General features: G+C 39.0%; 2 protein-coding genes across 2 annotated transcripts; one reads left to right on the top strand and one right to left on the bottom strand.

The window, feature by feature from the left end:
* Positions 1-356: 356 nt before the first annotated feature.
* LOC140927628 (sialate O-acetylesterase-like) lies at positions 357-9,389 on the bottom strand. Its single transcript, XM_073377304.1, has 7 exons — positions 9,054-9,389; positions 8,339-8,520; positions 6,898-7,036; positions 5,486-5,675; positions 4,362-4,608; positions 3,342-3,719; positions 357-1,056 (listed from the first exon to the last, which is right to left on the bottom strand). The coding sequence occupies exons 1-7, from the start codon at positions 9,301-9,303 to the stop codon at positions 811-813; spliced, it is 1,632 nt and encodes a 543-aa protein (XP_073233405.1). The 5' UTR covers positions 9,304-9,389; the 3' UTR covers positions 357-810.
* A 478-nt stretch (positions 9,390-9,867) lies between these two features.
* Positions 9,868-19,515, top strand: LOC140927630 (dynein regulatory complex subunit 4-like). Its single transcript, XM_073377305.1, has 13 exons — positions 9,868-10,239; positions 10,840-10,919; positions 11,425-11,481; positions 12,276-12,330; positions 12,406-12,494; positions 12,964-13,080; positions 13,839-13,970; positions 14,319-14,354; positions 14,723-14,809; positions 15,166-15,297; positions 16,982-17,059; positions 17,768-17,833; positions 18,980-19,515. The coding sequence occupies exons 1-13, from the start codon at positions 9,957-9,959 to the stop codon at positions 19,127-19,129; spliced, it is 1,362 nt and encodes a 453-aa protein (XP_073233406.1). The 5' UTR covers positions 9,868-9,956; the 3' UTR covers positions 19,130-19,515.
* The last annotated feature ends 1,733 nt before the right edge of the window (positions 19,516-21,248 follow it).

A 21,248-nucleotide genomic window follows, 5' to 3' on the forward strand; every position in this document is an offset into this window, starting at 1 on the left:
CATTGAAATGGAAGTGTGTTCGGCATATTGATCAACTAACAAAAAAGGCGATCTGAGAAGCAGAGCCTGAAAATACCGCAAGACAAGGAATAAACGGACGGGCAAAGACAAAACATAACTTAATTAAGAAGGACTCCACAGTGTGAGGTGTTCGAAACCCAACAAACTGTTTAAAGAAGGTAGGAAATTAGCAAACCCTATCATTACTCCTAACAAACGAAGCTGAATGCAGCGCGGAAGCCTTTTTCTTAACATTTAATTTAACATATTAGAAAAATCGCTCAATGGCTCACATTATTTCAGCTTTCCAGAATATTTTGAAAGGACAGAATGAGTTAAAAAGGATGCAACAAAAATAAGTTAAGCATTTTCAAATATTTATTTCATTTTAACTGATCGTTGCTGATGGGAAACGTCTTTAAAAAGTCAAGGAAATCGTTGAGTGACATTTCCACTAAGGCTTTACAAATATCAAAATTTAAGGACATCTAGCAAACTTTGAACAAGTTCGGTAACTTAGATTAAAGCTGCATAAAGAAATCCGGTGCGAAAAGACGTTTCAAATTGCCTCGTTCGAGGCTGAAAACGTGAGAGCAATCCGGTTACCACTTTCAATCCTAGGGGCGCAACTAGGAGCCTACCACGGAGGCACGTAATTTGCTGCTAACTATGGAATCTGGTGACGAGTTCTTGCAATGTAACCATGCAAATTAAACCTTTTTAGCGGTACTTCTACTTGATATGAAATTGAGGACTTCTTTGATATTGACTATTTGTGGGGAGGGGGTGAATAGCGGTTACGACTGACAATCACTTGGTTGGCTGAACATCTGGTGCATTCCATACGAAGGGAGGACTTGGCAATTCATTCTCCTTACTGTAAACAGCACAGTTCTTGAACTCGCAAGGTGTCACATTCCAAGCATACCTTAACCCTGTTGCTTGGTAACCGGATGGGCATTCACCAGACAAACCAAGCATGTTAAATGCACTTGTGCTAATCTCAGCCTCTGTGAACATGGAGTCTGCTGGGTTACTGGATGATACGCAGTAGTACTGCAAGAAAAACAAGTACAATCCAACCTTTCAACTGATTTGACCACTCAAAAACAATTTTCTTATTTTTGTTGGAAGACGGTTACTTTAGAAAAGGTTTTTTATTAAGTGGATTATCTCGATCGAATAACCATGGACACATCAGAATGAGGAAACAAGGCCATTGCATGTACCTGGAGTTGTAAATTTTAAAGTAGTTTGTTTTTACCGCCGAAGAACCCGACTTGACTTCTTCGTGCGTTCCAGATAGAAATGAAATAAGGTGTTGGTTTTTAAGGTAAAGTAACACAAAGAAAACCCCCTCGGAACAAAAGGAAGAATCAAGCAAAACCTCAACCTGAGTAAGTAGTCAACTATGGTATTAAAATTCTCATCACGCTGGTGAAGGGCGAGAGCCCTGACCATATGCGTCACCGTTGGTCCCTTTGCATCAGGTACGTAAACAAAATATTCATCTGAGGTCTTAAATTAACATGACCAGCTTTTCAAAAGCTCTAAAGTTGCAGCCAAATTGGTGTTCTCAGCACACAGCTTCTTTTCGCAGCAGTCGTAGGATTTTACCAGTATCAGGACAAATAAGGCAAAACTATCGCAATCTTTGTTTGCAGATGGGAAACCAATCGAGTTTTCTTTCCTGGGGTGAGAATACGGCTATATTTCTAAGAAATTGCGCCAAACTCAAAATTTCGCTTTTTTTCTGTCCATAAGTTTAGCTGGGTGTTTACAACCCTTGATGTCTTTGCGAAAAATTTTCCCAAAAACGCGAAAGAAAAAGAGAAGTTTATTTTTGTACAGGTACAAGTGGGTAGAGAGACAAGATTTTCATTGTAGTTAATCGCTGCTTATTGAGTTATTTACAAATATATTGCACATCTCATGCTGCAAGAAACGTGATTTCAAATGGGCGATTTCGCGCGGTTAGTGGTGGGTTAACAGCGGTGACGAAATGCTTTATACATTCACTGGAATAATTAACGTTCTTAAGCCATTTTTGTCCGTTTGACTCGTTTAGATTCGTGAGTACTTAGAGGGCATTATGAATTTAAAAAAAAATTAACACCAGCGCAACATGCAATCTTGAATGCTGGCCGAGCATAACTTAATTTGCGATAGGCACTTCACGCAGCCCTGTAAAATTCTTGCTGTCACAAGCCCAATTTTCAACTGGCACCGCACGCGATCATGAACTCGTGCAATAAGCAGCTAGCGCCAAGTGCATTCTTGAGCTCTTGCTGAGAATGAGAAACTAGAACAGCATACAATCTTGAACCAGTTGTTGACGGGATAAACGCAATGTTCAACTAGCACAGCATGCAATTCCAAATTCTCGCTAACACAATTGCAATATGCATATAGCAGAGCAATGAAACAGAAAAGCCATCGAGTGCCGATGATGCCCCAAATAATACAAGCATCTTAAATAAACCGCAAGTGTGGTTTCGAGGGAGTAGGTTAACGACCACGGAGGGGCGGCTGTACACAAGCTAGACTTAAATCCACTCAATCGAAATTCGAAAACTGACGGTTGACATGAGGTATTCGTTTTGCCATATCTTTTACACTAACAGAGACTGGGTCATACCTGAGAAGTTAAGTCAGGGGCACCAAACGACTGTTTTCGATAAAATATCTGTTCGGAGAAGCAAATATTGCCTGGAACTTTCTATTACTTCAGGGCGGCTAGAAATTTCTAGATGACCGTTCCATTCATGTTCATTTTTCGAAAATTTTCTAATAAATCCCCTACGATTTTCTGATCTTTAATTTTCTCATTTCCCTTCCCAAGTTAGCCTATTTTTCGTAGAAAAAAAGGAAACCTAAACTTTTCGGACTCAAAAATGTGATGGAGAGAGAAATCATAAAATGTCTCACTTTCGTGATACGTCAAATTGCATCTAAAAGTTCGGGAAGATAATATTGAAGCCCTTCTAATTTCGAAAAGACTCAGCCGAACAGATACAAATTTTACAGTGCCTCTTACAATGCATTTCTAGAGACGTAAAAGTACTCTGGATAGCCTAAAAAGTGTTTTCAATGCTCTTACGAAGACGTCGTTGGGTGCCCCTGTTAAGTCGATGGATTTATTTTTTTTCAGAATCACAACTGAAGGGTGATCTTTCAGACTACTCATCTTCGCAACGAGTTTGGTTTCTCCCAATTTGTTGGTATTTGTGACATCTCATATACAATTAGCGGTGGTCTAAATTCTAGTCTCTCAGAGGATTGCCCCTTGTAACAATGAAGATTTAACTATTTTAATTTAATAGTTTAAAAAATGCTCAAACCTGAAAGCCGCGCGAGGCACGCACTTCAATACCTCCTTTTCCTACACTTTCGTGGTGGTATTTAACATTTGCTTTCCAAAATGTGGTGTTAATCTGCCAACTGAATGTTACATCAGAAACAATGGGACCGGAGAAATATACATCCAAATCGTCATACGCAACTGCTCGTCCAGCAAGGGCTAAACGAAACCCAACATCTTGTTTGTCAGGGGGGTGAATACTGCCATAAATAGCTGATTTATTCCCCAAGTCCATCGCAACTGCCATAAATACATTCCGTTCTCTGAGGTTAGGAGCATGACCGTAGTTGGCAGTCTGAGCCCAGCGGATAACAGGAAAGCCATCTGCAACCTTTGATTTTTGGTAAAACGATGATAGCTAATACCAAAAAAAACAAAATGAGACAGCCGCCTTTGACATTCTCTGCCTTTCAATCAGGCCTCAACACCCATCCCCTCGCCACCTCCCCCGACTGACACAGCCTCGCAACATTTATCTTTTAACTCCCTCCTGTCTGTAGTCTCCCCCGCTGCCGTTTTTAGTGTTGTCACGCAAAACTCCTCCGCACAAGCGTTGCGTGATCACACTTAAAAAGGTTGCGAGGGAGACCATCCAGCCTGTAGCTCAATGTGGTTAGCCAACCCTTTAGTAATCTCTTATCCTCTATAGTCAAGTTCCATTTTGAAAGTCATCACCTAAAAGATATCGCGGCAGACCAGCGAGAAAGTGACTGAATGTGGAATTTCCACTGAAATAACGCTGAAAAGCAAGAAAACGCGAAGGCTGTTCATCGAAGGTCGATTGAGAATAACTTGATGATGAGAGCGAACCTGACGATGATGATGATGATGATAATGATAATAATGAGTCTACTACCCTCATAGCTGTTTCAGGTGTTCAGATAGTGGAGTGTGGCCCGAAGTCCGCTACCCCACCCCTCGCTGTTTTCCCTGCTCAGATCTTTTTGCACCGTCCCCAGTCTGAACGCCCATAACAGACTACTACCCCCCAATGACCTACCTGAACAAATCCAAAAGGAAATTCAGGATCAGTGAGCTTGTCGGTACCATAGAACCATTTGGAACGCCAGTCATCAATCATAGCCGGAAATGTACAGTTGTACGTAAATGGTGCAGCTGCATTAGCCTCGCCTTGATACCAAATAGCCCCATATATGGTCATGTTCAAGAAAGGATGAATCATTGCATTATACAATACTGAGTGTGTGTTGGGGCCCTTAAATATCTCTTCTTCAGGTGAAACGAATCTGTAAAGAAATAGGAAAAGAAGATAAATGCATATAAAAAAACTTGTTCTTTCTTCTTTCACCTGCATTGTATAGTTTGTTCGCATGTTCCCGATTGGCGCTAAATTTTCACAATTTTGGCAAGACGGTATTTTGAGGGGTTTGATGTTTGTGATTTCAATAGGCAAATATCAAAAAGGGCATTAAATTTTGCGATTCAAGGGCTCTCAAATTCATTTTATTTTTCAAAAAGTCTGAACTTTTCAAGACTCTTGCAAGATTCTCTTCTTCATGAGTGAAATCTTTGCAAATTAAATAAAAACACCTAAAAATTGCCGTTTGCAGATTTTTCACCTGATTTTACATTAAATAGCCATGTTTGGTTGTTTTATGCTGAAATGCGGATTTTTCTCAAAAAGCTTGGTACTTTGCTTAATGTTATTTCACAACATAAAAGACAAAAATGGAACTTACCAGTTGATAATTTCCATTTTACAGTAGAGGTATTAAGTTGTGGAGCAATAAGAAAAATCAGGTGGATTGTCTACATTTAATCCACTCCAAAAAGAAAAATGTTGAACCTGATCACCAGGCCTATGAGTTCAAGTGTCTAGGACAATGACACAAGAACAGCAGGGAACAACAGATCATTACACGTTTCTAGAAAACTGCTCACCTACCCCTCTCCTAAGCCAACATTTTTCCCTAACTGAAAAGTAAGTGTTAATGTTGGCTTAGGGGAGGGGTACGTGGGCAGTTTCCCAGAAACCTATAATGATCCGGAACAACTCTAGGTGTCTATTTTGGAAAGGTGAACATCTCATAGAGCTGTTAATCAATAAAAAGCTGACTTTATTAAATTCCTTCAGCAGTGTGAAAAAGTTTTTTGTTAACTTACACATCCACTACTTTGTCTCCAGTTATGTTACACTGATGCAGGGCGTCTGGCGATGACCATGATTCAACTGGGGTACCACCCCAGTCTGTAGCAATCAATCCAATTGGTTTCTTGTACTGGTCATAAAGATTCTTACCATAAAACCAGCACACCGCTGAGAAGTATTTCCAAGCACCACCATTCACTGATTCTTTGAAAAATGAGACAAATTTGTAAACAGTAAAAACTTTATAAAGAAAATGGGTTATGCAATTCCTTACATTCTCCAAAAACAAATTGCACTGGACAATGGTATGCTATCCTGAGAGAACAATCAACATGTTGTGAAACCACCGCTGGTTTTAATACCCGCAAAATGACATCTGAGGAATGACTACAGATATAAATTCCACATTGATGAAGTGTCACTAGCTAGATCTGCATAGTGCTTCGGATTGGTTGAAAATTTTCTTCAACCAACCAAAAGCACTACCCAGACCTGGGTGCAGTGACACACCATCTGAGTATGGAATTTCGGCAGTTTTTCCTCAGGCAACATTTCAAGTGGAAACAAATGGTGGCACTATAAAATGTTGGTGCCTTTTGAAAAGAGCTTGGAAAAAAAATACATGCTTGAAGGGACAAATGACATGAGCCCTGACCTTAAAAAATGACCAGATGTAACACTCTACCCAATATTATTGAACTGCCCAAGCTGACTGATGAGCTAGTCAAAATATTGTGGGTTGCAAGCTCTGGCCACCTTATTGTGTAGCTTTGCTGATTAATGCATGCAATAGTAATGGTAACTATAATAGTTTTGCAGTAATACTGTAACAGATGTTATCCCCACACACTTTATACGTTTCTTGTTCTTTTCCATACAAAGATGTTATAAAAAACAAGTTTTCACAAGGCTGCGTAATTATGTGCTCTATGGAAATTAAATTGAAAGGAAGCCCAATGCTCTGAGCCTGCAAAATCTAGGGTGCCCAGCATATGATTTGTATGGAAACGCTAAGAATTTCTAGTTGCACCCGAGAGCAAAAGTCGGGCGCCAAGGCCATGGGGCTCTACTAGAGCACAGCCTTGTTACACAGGCAAGTAACTATTCTGAGCACCTGTGACTTTTTAAAACATAAATGTAGAAACTAAAACTTCAAAATGTGGCTTCTTATTAGTCCCCTTGAACTTCTGTCTTCTATTTTTCCACATGTGATAGTACTCCACAGAACTGTTTCTTTCAAATTTTGTCTTCACTCATACAGTGTATGTACGCATAATTTATGAAAAGACAAAGGGGCAAATTCCCCTGCGACCTTCATCGGGAAAACAATACATACAAGCTAAAGAGGTCTATCATATCTCAAATATTTGAGATGGGGTTAACCATCAAATTTTCATTAATAGACAAAAAAAATTCAGTTCCTTACTAGAAGAGGCTACACTCCATGGTTGCATAACTTCTTGAAGTTCATAAAGAGGAGTGTCGGATGCTATGAGGCTTGCTGTAAACAGTCTGATGTCAGGATAATGGTCAGCTTCTTCAATAGCCTCTGAAGCATTTACAACCTAATGTGAGTTTTATAAGACAACAGAGCTCTTTTAAGCTTTTAGGTTTGTTAATTCACTTTTTTAATTTACCATGGTGAGCACAGGCCAATTTTGTGATGCTACTTTAAGAGTGCTGTTTCTTTCCATTTTTGTCTTTCTCACATGTACATGTACCGGTATTATGTATGTATTCATAATTTAAAGAGAAATTTCTGTTTCTTAAATTTTTCTTTGCTAAACGCGAACACTTTTTCAACACCAATAAAACACAGAAACATTAACTCAACTGTTCTCAACGTGAAAAAACTTGAAAACATCTTTATTCCTCACTGTCACGTGTTCTTTTAATTGTCAATCAAAATTGCACCCAAAACCTAGAGGGGAGGCACAATTTCTTAAAGAACATTCAGTGAAATTGTCAATGCTCTGCAATGGGAAAACAAACAATTCAAGTAAAAGAGGCCAATCAGATAAATGTAATTTTCACCACAAACGTTCTGTCTCATTAAAAGACCTTCAAAGCAGTCAAAAATTAAATGGTTAAGGGGTGTGGTAGTGTATGTTTGTTAATACTGCTGCACACGTATTTCGTGCCTGCAATGTAACCACATGTTTTTTGAAACCTGACTCTTTGTAAGTTTGCCATTTTGGAAGTGTACTCGTGCAACTCAAAACAGTCGGTAAGTTTTCTGACTTGTATTTCAGCCATTTCCTAAAGAACTTTGAACACTGAACTCATCATAAGCTTGTATTTTGATTCTAGAAAACCTAACTCGTCGTGCATAGGATACTTGACCTTATTTGGACCCACTTAATCATGAATTTGTTTGAAGTTGACTCGGATCAGATCTTAATTTGTCTTTGGAAACCTGGAATGTTTATGGAATAAAGACATAGTTTAACATACGCGGAGTTTGAGTTTTCGACTTTGGACCGCAACAATGTTTCAGCCACCAATAGAACTCAGACCATTAGATAGCCTACGTTAACACTATCCCATGGATATAAGTGGTAGGGAAACTGATATTGCGTTATACCTGGAAAAGATTTATCTAGAGGACAGTATCGACCACCTGGCCCCAATTGTTCAAAAGCTGGATAGTGCTATCCACTGTCTGAATAAATCACTATCCAGTGGATAAATATTAGGGAAACCAATAAATTGCACTATCCAGTGGATAAAGATTTATCCAGTGGATAGCACTATCCCCCTTTTGAACAACTGGGGCCTGGTTATGCCAACTTGATCATGAATAATTAGTTGCAAACTGTGCTGTGTCTTCCATACATAGACAAGAGCTTACATGTACACATCTGTACCTGAGTAACTGTGAAGGCCATGTTGCTCTGCCCACTACATAACCAAACATCACCGAACAGCACATCAGCCAGGCTTATGGATGCGGTGGTGTTACCCACTTTTGAGGAGGCTTTGATGGTGTATGGGCCTCCAGCATCTTGAGCGTCGAGTGTAACTTTCCACACACCAGAACCATTGGCACCTAAGATCCAACATTTTTAAATGTCAGACAAAGTTCGAATATGGCTGTTTAACAGGGCATTTTACTTGGGAAAGAGATTGTTTTGAGAGGGAGTCCCTGATTTTGGAAATTTGCATCTCCACCTCCCCCCAACATGCAATGAGTTTTTTTTTTCACTCTGGACAAAGTGCCTTTAAAAATGACATGCTGTCCATGAAAACGCTCTATTCAAATAAAGAAGATTTAAGAGGGAGCCCTCATGATTTTGATAATTAGCATTCCAAGAAGGGGAGAGAGAATGCTACCCACGACCCCTCCCCTCTCATAACCCCCCCCCCCCCCCGCCGTCACTGCTTGTGAAGAGATTAAAATTCAATGTTTCAATTTTTTTTAACCCTTTTTGCGTCAGAACGTTATCGTATGTTATGTTCAACTATTATTTGTTTTTACTTTGCAAAGAATTCCTATGCTCCTATACAGCTGTATATTGCCTGGATCGATGTCCAATAATCACTAACATCACAAATTCAAAATTCCCTACAGACCATACAGACCTTCTATCACCTTGGTTTCAAGAAATTCGTTTCCAACACGTACATCAACTGTCTGTCCGATTTCTCCAAATCCCCAAACCATGGCACTGAACGGCTTTGCCTGAAGAACCATGTGGTCGCCATAAATATTGGCGAAGCGAAACGTACCAGTAGCTGAATTCACCGTTTCACGCGAGGCGTTGACGAATAATGAGACATAATTTGCCGTCTCGACTGCGAAAACAAGCAAACACAATTTTGTTAAAAACATAATGAGAAGCAGAAGATGAAGAAACTACTGCAAATTCAGGCGAACCAAAAACACTTCACAAGCTCGTGACTCTCAAGTGATTGTGTCCCTCGTCACGCCATACCAAATTCGCCATCGCCATCTAGCATTCCTTGACATAGGATAGTTTTAAAAAAAAGCCAAGATAGAACATAATGGGTTGGTTATTAAAAGGGGTAAAGGCAAATTCCAATGTATTATGTCTTTGAGACTTAACCTGTTCTTATTGTTTGTGATTTTGTCTAAACTATTGCGTGACTAATTCGCGCCCACGATATAGCTGCTAGCGGAAACTTTCATGTTAATATCCGGGAGTTTTGATATTGTTGAATTCGTTTCCAGGCAACACAATCTTCTCCATGTTGAATTGTTGAAGAAGCGATCGTTTTAGAATAACTTCGTCTCTTTTTCTATCAAATTATTCAACATGGTAGGTTGATAGCATTTGAATGTTTAGTAGCTGATAAGTAGAGCTTACAGTTGTTACTTCTTGTTATGTTTTTGGTAAGGTTCTTGATGTAAGCTTACTGTTTTTCCTCCAGCCACCCAAAAAGAAGAGTGGAAAGAAAAAGGGGAAGAAGAAGTCCGCAAAATCCAAAACACCAACAATAGTTGATGGCATTAGCACAGAAGAAATGAGTAAAGAACAACTTGAGGAGCATATTGTGAGATTGCGAGAAGAACTGGACAGAGAACGTGAAGAGCGTAACTATTTTCAGCTAGAAAGAGATAAGGTCACCACATTTTGGGAGATCACAAAGAGACAACTTGAAGAAAGAAAAGCAGAGCTGCGTAATAAAGATAGGGAAATGGAGGAGGCAGAGGAGAGACACCAGGTTGAAATCAAAGTCTATAAACAAAAAGTGAAGCACTTGCTTTATGAGCACCAAAACAACATCGCTGAACTTAAGGCTGAAAGTAAGTACATTCATGTACTGTTGAACCTATGATATACATTCACAAATCTAACAAACCCTATTATAATAACACCCTGGAGTAACAAATGATATTGTTTATCCCATACTTTATGAAACAATTCTTCCCAGTCCTGTTTGACTCAATTGGGGCTCTACTATTACAAATTATGTATATTAAACTGGCTATTAATAATACAGAAAGGTGACTCAAAATATGATACTAGCCTGAGAAACAGCTGACGTTTCGCTATGCCACTTTGGTTTCCCTGTGAATTGACATCTGAGAAACGAACGCAGAAATCCCATACTGATGACGCATCACCCAGTACTTCATCAGTATGGAAATTCTGCGCTTGTTTCTCAGACATCATTTCATGGAAAAACCAGTGGTGTCATTACGAAATATCGACGGTTTGCTCAGGCTTATGTGATATCGATACAGATACACATCAGTTCAGAGGGTTGACAAGTCAGAGCAAACAAACTTATGCATCAGCACAACCACTCAGTTTTGCTGTTTGCTGACCAGAAGGATTTTAAAAATAACTGATAACTCTGGATCACTCATCAGTTATTAACAATACTGCATGTTTTGTTTTAGGTGCTGTACAACTGAAGCTTGCGCAGGATGATCATAAAAATAATGAGCAAGATCTAAGAAAAGACAAAAGATCTCTTAAAGTAAGTTTACTTCCAAGGATAGGTAACAATTTCATGACATTACAGTACTGTACAGTGAACACCAGTTACTATTATTTTGTTCTCTTCATGTTCTAAGAAACTGCTGACATCTTGTGAACCCAAGGAAACTTCTGTTTCAACTATGCAGTGATACATATAGTAATTTACATTTGTAAACAAATAGAATGACAGAGGTATCAAAATGTCAGATTCCCAAAAAAGAACTTTTCAACTTTGATTTCAGCATTTTCTTTCCTTCAAGTGGTAAAGCATCACATACATCACTTGTTATCCGTAGGATTTGAAATCCTATGCCTTATTATAATACCCTAAGTTTAGCCTGAAACATTTTTTGGAATATCCTTGTGCTGAAACTGTTTACATAATTGTCATCTCAAGCAAGTAATAGCAAGATCAAGAAGCTACTACCTGGCTACGTGACCTAACAATGCAAACAGTTATTGTTAATTGAATACAAAATAATTCATGGACATTTTGAACCTAGGTTGAACTCAAAGAGCAAGAACTTTCTCACGAAGATGTTGTCAAGAACCTTAAGAGGGTAAGGCTATAAAACTAAGTCATCATAAATTATAGATAAAAGACAATCTTTATTTGTTGCTAGAACCCCTTCTTTCTTTACCCGAGTGTTATGACTGTTGGTTTATGCGCAGCTGTATAACTCATGCATAATCTAAGTTTTCCCAATTCCCTATTGATGAAACAGTGAACAGTGAAAAACAATGAAATCATTCCGTGCTAAATAGGAAAACTGACTGCTGCACTGGATAGAAGCCCAGCATAATGCTAACATCAGTCCCCGTTTATTATACAAATACAAACACATAGGTACTGCAAAGGCAGACAAGCAGAAAAAAATGTAACAAGTTCCAAGTAAAGTTCTTTGATCAATAATGTAATAAAGATGATCTTGTGTCTGCTGCCCGTCAGGAAAAACCCCCTTAGCTAAGGAGGAAACCTGGACCCTCCCGAAAGCAGAGCCAGACACTGAACAGGAACCTCAAGGGAGAGAGGTTGAACTAGAATACAAAATTATGAGTACATCAACAACGAACTACAATCAGTTCGAATGACTCAAAAAGAAAAAAGCATTGACAAGCAAAACTCAGGCAGCGATGTCAGCTAAGAATGATCACCTCAGTAAAATTCCGCCCTTTTATACTTGAGTCTCCATGACAGCTGTCAATAAGCTAGAACCATCAAAACAATAATTTGCCGCTATTCTTAGAACCCCAGCAAATAACAATATTAACTTTACCATTGTGTGCATATTAAGTAGAGATATGCTACCTGCATTTAACCTAAAAATATTCATGAAGGTTTCTCTGTCTACAGGGCCATGATGAACATGTGACTAAACTCAGACAAGACTTTGAAAGACAAGTTAAAGGTTTGCGATCATTGGATTGTTGACAATTTTTAAAATTAAATTGTTTGATTCTTATGAGAGTACTTTTGTTTACAGAAATTGAATCTAAGTATGACAAGAAAATGAAGTCACTAAGGGAAGAACTAGAGCTGAGAAGAAAGACTGAAATTCATGAAATTGAAGAGGTTTGCCTTTTACATGACTTTTGACATAAAAATAATGTACCCTTTCCCAAAACATCCATCAACTTCCCATGCCAATTTATTATTAGTGTTCTAAAATGTACCAAAAAAGTGTAATGTAAGGTACCATGCAAAAATGAAAAAGTAATTTCGTTGAAAAGGTGAGAGGATTTAGTTTATTAGCCCAGAGTTTAAGTTAATCACTTATTTCCCCCCTAAAAATGTGACAGATTTTGCTCACCCATAGGAAAACCTGTAGCAAACACACACTCCCCTGCCCAATTCACACTCACACCCAGCATATAGCACCAGTTCCAGTGTATTGACCAGGACTTAAGTTATTGCACACTCACCTGGTAATAATTCATTTAGAGTACATATCTTGGGCCCCAGGTTGTGTTAAAAATGTAATATTCATGCTTTGTAATTATTCGTCAAAGCTGATATGTTAGTTTGTTGTTCTTGTCCTTAGCGCAAGAATGGTCAAATCAACACCCTCATGAAGAATCATGAGAAGGCCTTCAGTGACATCAAGAATTATTATAATGACATCACACTTAACAATCTAGCGCTCATCAATTCTCTCAAGGTAATAAATTGACTGCTGACTTATTACGAAGTATATGCATGTACAGGTTTCCCCAACAGTGTTTGGATAAAAACACATGTCCACATGTCTTTTCAGTGGAACTCTGTAAAATAAAGTGACCAACGTACATGTAATTAACATGCCATTATGTGGTCTTACAATGGTATCATCTGGTCGTTCATTATTACCAGGAAGCACCACTTTGCAATTATACCCCTTTTCCAAACTTTCGAAGATGACTGTAAATGTTAAAATTTTTGGATAGCGCTATCCACCAGATAAATCACTATCAGGCCGATAAGTATTAGGGAAACCAGTTAAGCTATCCATTGGATAGAGATTTATCCAGTGGATAGCGTTATCCACCTTTTGAACAACTCAGCCCAGGTATCACAGTGTCATTTGAAGGCTTGGCTATCCACCTGTAATGACTTTCAACAAAGGGCATTACTTGCTGTTTGTTTACCTGTAAATCTAGTCTCATTAAATGTTCTAATGGTCTTCAAGACATGAATAACATTATGCAGAAGTTCTGCCAGTGAGGTGTCACATGAATGGTAACACCTCAGTATTTCATCCACTAACACCATAGGATTTTGACAACAGATTTAAAAGTTAGGGCAACCTCGTTCCCAGGTTCCCTTTCCTGGGAACGAGGTTGAAGTTAGAGTGACTAAACAGTCTTGCAATAACTTGGCCGACGGGGGGTGAAACTCATGTCGGATGTTAATGTGAGGCTGTTGTTGATGTTTCGACAGGAACAAGTAGAGGAGATGAAAAAGAAAGAAGAGCGTATGGAGAAACAAATGAATGAAATCATGGCGGAGAATAAGAGATTAACAGAACCATTACAGAAAGCCAGAGAAGAAGTCGAAGAGCTCCGAAAACAGGTTAGAATGATTGACGTTCATTCCAAACAATAAAATAGGAACTTTTCTCAAAATACTGACGAAGGGTGCGGCCAATTTCTTCTCGGCAGCTTCGCTCGTAGGGCAGACGATTTCACTATCCATTTTTAAGACTAAAAGAAGGAATATCTGCCTGTTTATATTGACCTAAACTCATGTTGAAAAGTACTGTTCTCACAGAAGATGTCGATTGAATAGCCACACTTATGGATTTCATAGGCAGACTTAATTGTTAAAAGGTTTCACCTTTTGCAACATAATAAACTTTACCACTGTCGAATGCTGTTCAGTAATTTCATTTGACTGTTTTTTCTTTGTTTTCATCTTAAGCTTGCGAACTACGAAAAAGACAAAGCGTCACTGGCTGTAAGTATTCGTTTTTGCCGCCATTGATTTACCAGCATGCAAAGAAAGTCATGTCCGATAGTCCGGGGCCAGTAGATTTTGCTGTCGGGCTAGTGATTTTTGTTCTTAGCTTGCCCGACGGGCAAGTGCTGTTTTTTTGGGAAATTCAAGTTACAGAAGGATTGTAATCAATCCTGCTAATCAAAAAGGGTTTTGGGGCTAGTTGAAATGACTTGTGGGCTAGTACATGTTAGCTACAGCTTGCCCGAATGGCAGCCTGTAAAACTGACTTTCTTTGCACCCTGATTTACCCAAGCGTATTTAGCTATTTCGTAGTTTTTGGTATGTCACTCTGTTGTGATAAAATTTTTTCTTTGGTTAATCCGTAGAGCGCCAAAGCACGGCTCAAAGTCCAGGAAGAAGAGCTGAGAAGTTTACATTGGGAACACGAGGTCCTCCAACAACGCTTCTCTCAGGTAAGAATAGACTAACGGATCACTGATTCAGGGGCCGGTCTGAGCTGAATAAGCCCGCGTGGTTGTTACTGGATAGCTCAGAGCGTGCGAGAAAGTCCTGCGCTCTCGCTAACTTGCATTAAAGACGTCATTTGGACGTCAAATTTAGTTGAACTGTAGCACAATCAGTTTGAGTAAAGTTTTGCGTCTTCTGTTTTCGCTAAATTGAACGCCCGAAAAAATGACTATTTGAACAATATAAAGGTACAGGTGTTGAATATAAATCTGTATGTTACCAACTGATTGTTTCGTTGTACTGTATGTGTTCACATTTCTTAATGATCAAGCTGGTATTGTCTTTCCTTTGATGTTTTTAGACTCAAAACGAACGCGATGAATTGTACGGCAAGTTTGTCAAGGCCATCCATGAAGTACAACAGAAGAGCAACTTTAAGAACTTACTGTTGGAAAAGAAACTTGCCGCTCTGGCTGATACGCTGGAAAAGAAGGTACGAGTCATCCTTAGAAACTTTTATGAAAAGAAGACGAATCTATTATTAGTGACCTTACGAAACTACGACGGCGACGGCAAAAGAAGTAATAGGTTTAATGAGCAAAACAACACCTCTGCGCGCGCATCGCGCTTTTTGGTAAATTTCTTTGCCGTCCCTGCACAACTACGATGTGTAATGAACAAGTTTTAAGTTTACTTGAGAACGGCATGGCGATAAATTCTATTTTCTATGTCTGAACTCTGACAACTCTAGCCTTAGAACAGCAGACTCATTTCCGATCGTCGCTTCTCTCCCTCCGAAGAGAAGAAGGGAGAGAAGCGACGACCGGAAATGCGTCTGCTGTTCGCAGGCTATCTGAACTTGGGCGCGGTCCCCTCTCTTCAGCTCAAACTTAAACTTCCTTTTTTTAAGTAACAGAGCAACTTAGCGTAATCACGTAAAAAAGTGAAAGGACGCGAAGTCTATTTTCAGCGACGTTTTCATGGAGGTTGCAGTCGTCGAATAGTAAGGTCCCAACTATCCGTGCAATCAAGCTTAGGCTCAAACTTCCGCCGCTCTCTTGAAGAGTCTTTCGGGAAGGAGCACAGCATCATTCCGCTTACAGCGGCTGATAGTCGAGCCCACAGCAAGTCTTGAAGCTGAAATATTGATCCCTGATTAAAAACTTTTATCTGTTTGACATACAGTAAAACCCCGCGTATAAGAACCTGGATTTTTTAATTTAGCCTCAACAGGTTCTTAATATATAAATAGTACTTAAAACAAATTTAGACTACCAAGGTTCTTAAAATAGGTTCTTCTATTTTCATATGAATTTCATTTAAGTATATTATAAATATAATCTCATAATACCATATAAGTCATTCATACCATAATGCCTAAAGGCAGTACAATGCCTTAACAAAACATATCAAACAAACTCATAGTCAGTTCTCTGAAATGCCATTTCAAAGTTAATGCACTTTTACAGCAACTCCACTGTTAAGAACCTAACTTAAACTTTTAGCCTTAATAGGTTCCTACGTGTGTTCTTAAAAACCAAGTTCTTATACGCGGGGTTTTACTGTATCTCAGATAATGTTGGTTTTAACAGCTCATCCTTGAAACTGTTCAATAACTCCTCTGGGAAGCGTCTCTTTTACCGACGTTTAATCCGCGGTTCGCAAGAAAAGCTTTAGCTTACGTGGCATCCTTCCCCTATAAACGAGGCGCAAAAGTTTTGGCGAGCCCAGAGCAAACAAAATATGAAAAGGGGTAGGGCAGTTGGCAGCAAAACAAGTTTAAATGACTGTTAACTTATTCACTCCCGGAAACAGGGCATTCAGGTGTTTCAGAGACTTGTTTCAGTCTGTGCATTTTTTGGCAATCTAGTTTCAGATTAATGGTACGTGTTAGTTAAGCAAATACGAACGTGTGGCCAGTGCCAGGTACAGAAGGGACTTAACTCTTTTTTGGATTTCTATACATCTGACCATCTTGAATAGCGATTTTAACAATTTTGTGATAAATAAATGGCTCTGGATGGAAAAGTATTCGTTGTCTAAGAGCCTCAGGATCACCCTTCTGCTTAAACGTTACATGTACGTTGATGGTCGTCTTTTATTATTATCATTATTATTATTTATATTATTTTTTTATTCCATTACCAAATGTTTTATCTGTGTTTTTTCTTGAACAGGAAGCACAGCTTAATGAAGTTCTCTCGGCATCCAATCTGGATCCTACCGCCCTTACAGTGGTCACGAGAAAACTCGAGGTAATTTCCTTATTATTACTGGTAAACTAACTGTCTTGTTTGTCGCCCTGTAACTTGTCCGAGAGGTCCACAGAGTAGTGAGCAGCGAGTTAAAGAATGCGATTCGAACGAATTTTGATCAAGACGTGGATGTCTTGGGCGGACACCCTGGAGTTCAATATCCCTGTAACGGAAACTGCATATATAATAAAGCAATTAGTGGTATTTTTCTCTTGACAGCCTTAATGGCAACGGTATATCCGAGGGTTTCTAGTCATACAGTGGAACCTCGACATAACGAAGGGCCAAGTGACTGGCAAAATATGTTTGCTCTAGCAAGGTTTCGTTATACCAAGGTTCTTTTCCATATATTTGACTATTACTAGGGTAAACAAAATTTCTAGGCCATTTTACCATTTTATAGGACGCTGTCTCCTATTTTTATTATTAGAAATTGAAAAATATGTATAATATTAGACATCAAAGACCTAACTGTTAGAAAATGACCACAACTCAAGTTTCCTTTTTCAAGAGCTATGGATAGATAGCCTGCGTTGCAGCCGGCCCACGCACTCGTCAAAACCATACAGAAGGTTTAGAGCGTCTGCGACTCAGGCAATGGATAGATTGTGGCTTAAAAACCCTTGCCCAGACGTTAAGTCCAGACGACTTCTTCAGAGTACACGAATGCTTCAGGCTAAATAACACTCATTTCTTGTGTTGTTTTAGGATGTCCTGGACTCCAAGAACAGCGCTATCAAGGACTTACAGTATGAACTGGCACGCGTCTGCAAGGTAACCTATCGATTGCAAGTTCTCGCTAGTTGATTGCAGTGGCAGATCTAGAGGCGTCCCGCTTATCTCAGGGTCTGGACGACCAACCCCCCCCCCCCCCTCCCCCCATCTGACTGTCTGCATCCACTGTCTTGCTACATGGTGGTCGGGATACTTACCATTAACACAGGAAAACCGGAAATTCCGGTAGGAAAATCAAATGGTGTGCGCCATCCCTTTTGGGAAGATTCAGAAAATATGGGTGATATGAGCCAATGCAATTTTTCAACTCCTTTAAGTCTGTTCAGCTTATTTGCATATACTTTGCATCGGATCGTTCTCCAACCAAGTCGAATTTTATTATATAGTTTTATGTTGATACACAATGTTTACACCCGGGTCGTTTGTGTAAATAGTAAGCACCCAGCTGTCCTAGAGTGACCTGACCCGCAGTCCCTTTAATTGGTAGATTTTTTTATTTGCATCATTTTACAACGAACTCTGAATATTTACGTCCGCCTAAACTCTGAGAAAAACATCCACCTTATGCAAAATGAGGTGTCCTTCGCTCCCTAGTGTCAGGTGAAAGAAAGGGGCGATCCCGCACCTATTTTGATTAGCTGGGAAAAAAATAGGGATTGTCACATAACAATGCCCCCATCCCTGAAAACAATGGAAGTGCAGATTAAAGGAGACCAGTGAAATTAGAGGTTTAGAACGGTGCAGTTGGGTCTTTTGATAGGGGCCTTAAACTAACAAAATTTATCTTGCTACCGAAAAGCCTCATTTCCTTTCGCGCGAAGATGGTGTGGTTCATGAGACCGAAAACAAAGAACAGGAATACAACGACCAGAGTTCCCTGTCCCAATCCCAAAACCTGTTGAGACACATCGCCAAAAAAACTATTCTTTCATGTCATCCTAATAAAACTGATCGAACCGTGGTTAAACGAATGCCCGTTTTACCACACTACCATTCTCCAATGTTGTTTAGGATAACACCAAAATTAGACACGCTTTTTTTAAACCAAAACAACTTTGAATAGGGTTGAGGAGGGGGCGTATGGGGCAAAAGTAAGAAGATAGATGGAATTGTCTCAATACTTCTGTCCGAGGTTGTAAAAAGTGTAAAAAAACCACTTAAATTTCTTTTCCTTTTTTCCTTTAGGCACACAACGATCTTATTCGTACATACGAATCCAAGCTGAAGTCATTTGGCGTCCCGACAGAGGAACTTGGATTTAAACCTTTGGAGAGCAACGTCGGCGGGCAGCAACTCGGCCGAGGTCCTGCGGGTCTTGTAGCCGCGCCAACATAAACGAGCGACGCAAATTTTAATTTTAATTTTTTTAGACCTTTTTGGACGGAATTGTGATAGAGTTCTCAGAATTTGTAAATAGACTCGTGGCTTTTAGGCATTCATAACTCGCGCACATCCGTTGAATTCGATGTTTTATCATTTTTGTAAATAATGTCAATGCACTCTCCTCAAAAGTTGTTTAAATCCTATATTGCATGTAAATTACAGATATGGTATCTTGTTTTTTTTATGTGTAAATACCGACGAAACTTCTTAGTTTTTTCACTTCCCAGTATTGTATTACTGATTAGAACTGAAATCTGTCTCCCTGTTTGTCGACCGTGCCAAAACCATGTTTTATCTTAAACTGAAAAAAATGTCATTAAAAAAGTGTTAATAACTGACGGGCAAATGACTAAATCAACCTAATTTGCTTTTTGCAATGTTTAACTAGACTTAGGCGTCAAACCGTCTCACTTTAAAGATGCACGTAAACCGTTTTGCAAAAAATCCACCTTGAAATTTAGGTGTCTCATGATCACTTTCAACTTTAATATTTTTCCACTGGGTTAGGCACAGTTTGCGATATTTCCCTTCGTGTGAGAAATCAGTGAACTTAAAACCGCCATATCGTGCAATAAAGTTTGCGCTGACAAGTGTAACAATGGGAGAAGCTGTAAAGCCGGTTATATATTAGCCTATTCATAGGCGTTTTTCATTGTCTCCTATAAAGCCGTGCTTAACAAGCTTATGAAAACAGCTTATTTTATGATGCAATATCGTCATAATAACGCTTGCTTTGTGCATTGATGATCACGAACATAGTTCGATACCGAAAGTCCATTTTTAGAGTTCTTTAACACTTCTCCGGATACTCTGTTGTGCTCCGTTGGCACAAAAATTATAGTAAATTAAAAAGAAAAATAAAACGGAGGTACGGCCTTGAACCAATATTGATATTTCGGATATTTGTCTGTAAAAATCATTTCGGGTTTTGAAGCCAGCCTTGTAAGGCCAATACTAGAAAGCAAAGATTGAAAACAAAATACTTGCTTTACTGATTCGTGAATAAAACTGCAGTTTTAATCTGAGAACAGATTATTTTATTTAAAACAATATTATTGTTCCGCCCAATACATTTATGTATTATCACCTTTTTTCAGTTTCAGGTTCATAAACTGCCCATTTTGAGTGTCTGTCACTTGCTAAAAATAATCGGGGAAACACCGTTTCATGTTATGAACCTCACGATAAGTTTGATTTACATTGTGCTTAAAAAGCAGAAGATATTACATGGCTGCGAATTTGTTCTCTCTATCGTTGCGAACCGGTAAAGTTTGTATTAAAAGGCCGTTGACAGGCTCGGTGAAAAAGTTTCGGACCGCCTTATGGTAGCTGCTGGAGTATTAAAATTGGTTTTAATTTTTACCTGAATTTAACCGCCAACCCCTACCACTTCGCAGTTCTGCATTTAAATTTTATTTTTTTCCAATTTTTAGGCCGAAAGTACATGAATTATAAGCCCTTTTAGACCATTAAATTTAAAAGTTGTAAAAAAGTGCTGACTATTATAAAAGCACCTTGCAAAGAAAGCGAAGCAAGGATATTATAAAAGCCTCGCCATCCACTCCTTGAAACCTTTCTTTTCTTTATTCAATTTTGTCACCTCTTCTGGGGCGGCTGAACTCAGACCTCACCGATCGGGACGACCGAAAATCATTTTTCGTCGTGGTAAACTTAAAACGAAACGGGGCCAAGGTAAATTCTGAGAGCGGATCTGGGAGCCGAAAAAAAGGGGAAGAAAAAAGGACTAAACACTTCATGCAATGTAAACTTGTCAAACGTTTGTAAACTGGGGCTGTTTGCTTTAATCTTTGAAGAACCTTAAAGCAACCATATTTATCGGCAGAGAAACTAATTTATATCCATTGAAAAAAAACATTAACGCCGAGTAGCCCTATTGGAGATTATAAAATACGCTGTTTGTGAGTTTTTAGCGTTTACGAATTCGTCCGCGTTGCTCACGTAAATGCTAAAAATCCTGGGGAAGAAACCTCTTGTAGCGATGAAAAATGACAAATCAGGAGTAAGCAGATTTATTTTTGTTGTGAACTTTATGTCCGACTGTGAACTTTGC

The sequence above is a fragment of the Porites lutea genome, chromosome 2 (assembly GCF_958299795.1).
Source record: "Porites lutea chromosome 2, jaPorLute2.1, whole genome shotgun sequence".
Lineage (NCBI taxonomy): Eukaryota > Metazoa > Cnidaria > Anthozoa > Scleractinia > Poritidae > Porites > Porites lutea.